Below are 3311 nucleotides of genomic sequence, written 5' to 3' on the forward strand. Positions count from 1 at the left end.
CCAAGGAGTTCATGTTTAATGACCCGCGACGTGACCACCAAGCATTTTCAGTCAATTGGCCTTTGTCGAGTGGATGAATCGGACTTTTCTCTGGCCTTCTCTCTCCTGAAAAGGATCTTCCCAGCCCGCCGAAATGTGCTCTGCAAACCAGGAATTCAGTTCTTCTCATTCTCCGTCTGTCTCATTCCTTCCTTCATCCTTTCCAAGATCAGACACGAGTTGGTGGCCTTGCCCCGAATTGCGACTTCATCTTCTTCCAGGTTTATTTCTCACCCGCTTAGGGACCCGTCTTCCACTTCCTGTGGAGAGTCTGAACACTCTTTGAGACGTTCAGCAAGGGGGCTCTGTTTCTTTCCTCATTGCTCATCATCCTTTGGCATGATTGCCGTGCAGGTGTCCCCTTAACTTCTTAATGAAAAACGTGAGCCTTGATCATCTGGGTGTGGGGGGAGATTGGAGTCTGGGCCTTGCCGTTGTCACGTCTTGTGGAAGCGGGGAGACGCCGTTGGGCCGCCCTCGCCGTGGGGTCACCTAAGCACCCAAGAGACCTGGCTTTGTCCTAAATGACAGAAATGGGTAGTAGGTTAAATCTGCCCACCGCTCACGGGTGTTTTCTCCTTTCTTCCCACAGGACCTGCACCCAAGTCCACTGATCACCCTGGAGACTCAGGTCAGTACCTTTGTCACTTACCTCTGCACTGATGATGTTCCTGCAGCAGCGCTCCGGGAGCGTGCTGTCGGGACGTGCACATGTGTGCGCGTGTGCCTACACACACCAGCTGACTGTGCATGTGCGTGCGTGCACGCGCTTGTGCAGACCGAGTGTCTGAAAGCGCCGTAGACAGGACCGCGCTCATTTCTTTTAAGATCTCCTCTGTCCTTTGCTTCTGCCCAACAGCCATGAGGCAGTGAATGGGAAGCCGAGGGGAACCGGGGGAGCCGAGTAGCGGGGTGTGGTCGCTCTGTCCTGTCTTCGGGTTTGGAGAACTCTCTCTCCTTGTCAGCGAGGGCAGCAGGACCAGCTCGGCGTGTGGGCCCTGGGGTCTCACGGAATTCCAAGCTTCCGTCTTGTGGCCCCGAGAGGTCACTTAACCTCTCGGCCTCCCTCTTCCCGTCTGGAAGGCATGTAACCGCGGTGTGACTGCTTGCCTGGCAGGGCTGCGGCGAGAGTCGAGAGTCGCTGGGAGCGGTGACCACAAGGCACGGGGGTGTGCTGAGCCCTCGCGAGGGGTGGCCCTTTGAGCCTATAGAACTGTCGCCTTTCCAGCTGCGCCTGAAGGCGGTGCATCTTTGGGTTGACCGTGTCCTTAGCTCCGAGAGGAAAAAAAGACAAGACAGGCAGAATGAGTCCCCTTCAGAGAGCCACCGCTGACCATTTTCCAGCATCGGAGGCAGGCGGACCTACTGGAACGTCTCAAGGCCGAACAGCAGCTCTGGTGGCTCCGGAGCTCGATGGGAGGGGCCCCCTGCCCCTCGGGCTCTTCGTCCTCCATGGGCCCTGTCCTCAGCATCCCCAAGGGGAACGAGGAATGAACGTACCCTGCTCCTCCTTCCTTGATCAGGAAGCCCGGGCATTGTGGGGAAAGCGGATTTTTGGAGCTCCTTCCTGTTCCGTTCTCGTAGTTCTGTGTGCACAGGTGCTTACGTCGGCCTCGGGGACAACCAGACAGAGCCAGCAGGACAGGGTGGCACTCTGTGGGCGATAAGGACCCCGTTTCCTCTGCCTGTTTGGCTGTCCTCTGCTTGGGTTTTCCACAGACTTCCTCCATTCACGTATCATCTCAGCCACGCTTGCCATAGGTGAACTGCACCTGTCCTATTAAGTCACCTAAACATACATTTTTCCTTAAGTTAATTTATTTTACTTGCAGAAGTAGACTTATCCTAAGTTCATGGTTCACGGTCAGGGCTATCTTCAGCCCCCAGAGGACATTTAACGTAGTCTGGAGGCGTTTCTGGCCATCTCCCCTCACGGTGAGGTGGCTTACACTGGCAGCTGGTGGGTACAGACCAGGGACGCTGGTAAATGTCCCTCGACGCACAGGACGCCGCCCACGGGAAAGAATTTTTCGGCCCGAAAGGCCAGTAGTGCTGAGGTTGAGAAACGCTGATTTAAGCAATAGCTTTGGTGAAATTGCAAGTTTGACGTGCTAGTTATGTGGCTTTTTGCAAAATACTAAATCCGTAAAATTTAAAAATTCCTCTGGGTGGCCTCTAAAAGCATCCGAAGGCGCTCCCTGGCGTACGTGGGCCACACTTTGGGAAACGTGTCTCCTCCCAGGTGACCCAACGGGGCGTTTTTAAAATGATGGCCCTTCTCCTTTCTATCAGTATGCCCCCTCAGGAACAGTCATTAGACCCAAGAACACCCCTGGGGAAATCGTCTGGGTCCCGATTCTGGAAGCCAGGTCTTACCTCCTGGGGGTAGGTAGCTGTACCCCAGATGGCTCTGCCCTCGGCACACCTGAGTCCTTCACTATAGACACCACCCAGTCGGCCCTGCAAGGGCTTCTTGGGAAAAGAAAGTCACGTGCTAATGGCTTCGGCCAGCACNGGGGTCCTGTTTAGCCGCCTGCAGGCAGGTCAGACAAGAGGAGCGGAAGAGGGGTGGTTTCTGGCAGAAAGTGGTACCCCAGATATTACCCATATGGCGTGAGCAAGATGGCCGATGTGGCTGAGCCTGGAAGGGCCAGCCATGTAGAGGGAGTGGCGGATGTGGCTGAGCTGCGGGTCAGCGCCTGCCTATTTCCTCCCTCCCCCACCCCCAGCATCCTTCGCTCCTAAGAAAGGTATTACCTGCTCCATCCTCGAGCACAGGTGCCACCACAGATGGGCCAGCCATGTTCCCACCTCACATGTCAGTGGCTCGACTTGCATAAGGCTCAGCTCACACAGGGTCCCTGGGCCACCCAGGGTCCCTTCCCTCCAGGCATCCCCTCTCTCGCTAGTTCATCGCCTCGGCCCTCACCGGGGCTGGGTGCGTCTGCCTCCAAGCAGCTGCTCTGAGTTGGGGGAGAAGGATCGGTTGGCTGCCGGGGACTTCTCTAACGCTCTTTGCCATTAGCACAGCCAAGCTTTGCATCTGTTGGCATCAGCAGGCCTCTCTCTCTGCTTAACGGCCAGATTAACAGAATGAGGAAGCAGAGCACGGTTTGGAATCCCTGGCGTCCGCTTTCCCCTCAGCAGGCGTGTACTTAGGAGTGTACCTAGAAAGCCCCAACTCACAGTGGCGAATGCTCCCCTAGTCTCCAGATGGTGGTTACCAGGGAACCAGGTGACCTGGAAACGGAAGGAAGAAGGAGGGAGGGAGG

At 56.1% G+C, this 3311-nt stretch overlaps 1 protein-coding gene across 1 annotated transcript in view; it reads left to right on the forward strand.

Annotated features, from left to right (window-relative positions):
• The window catches only part of XYLT1 (xylosyltransferase 1), a 188907-nt gene that overhangs the window by 397 nt on the left and 185199 nt on the right, over positions 1 to 3311 (forward strand). The window contains exon 2 of the mRNA XM_039885582.1: positions 632 to 670. Within this exon, the coding sequence (XP_039741516.1) occupies positions 632 to 670 (39 nt within the window). The remainder of the gene's footprint in view (positions 1 to 631; positions 671 to 3311) is intronic.

The sequence above is a fragment of the Pteropus medius genome, unplaced genomic scaffold, assembly GCF_902729225.1.
Source record: "Pteropus medius unplaced genomic scaffold, Ma_sr-lr_union100, whole genome shotgun sequence".
Classification (NCBI taxonomy): Eukaryota; Metazoa; Chordata; class Mammalia; order Chiroptera; family Pteropodidae; genus Pteropus; species Pteropus medius.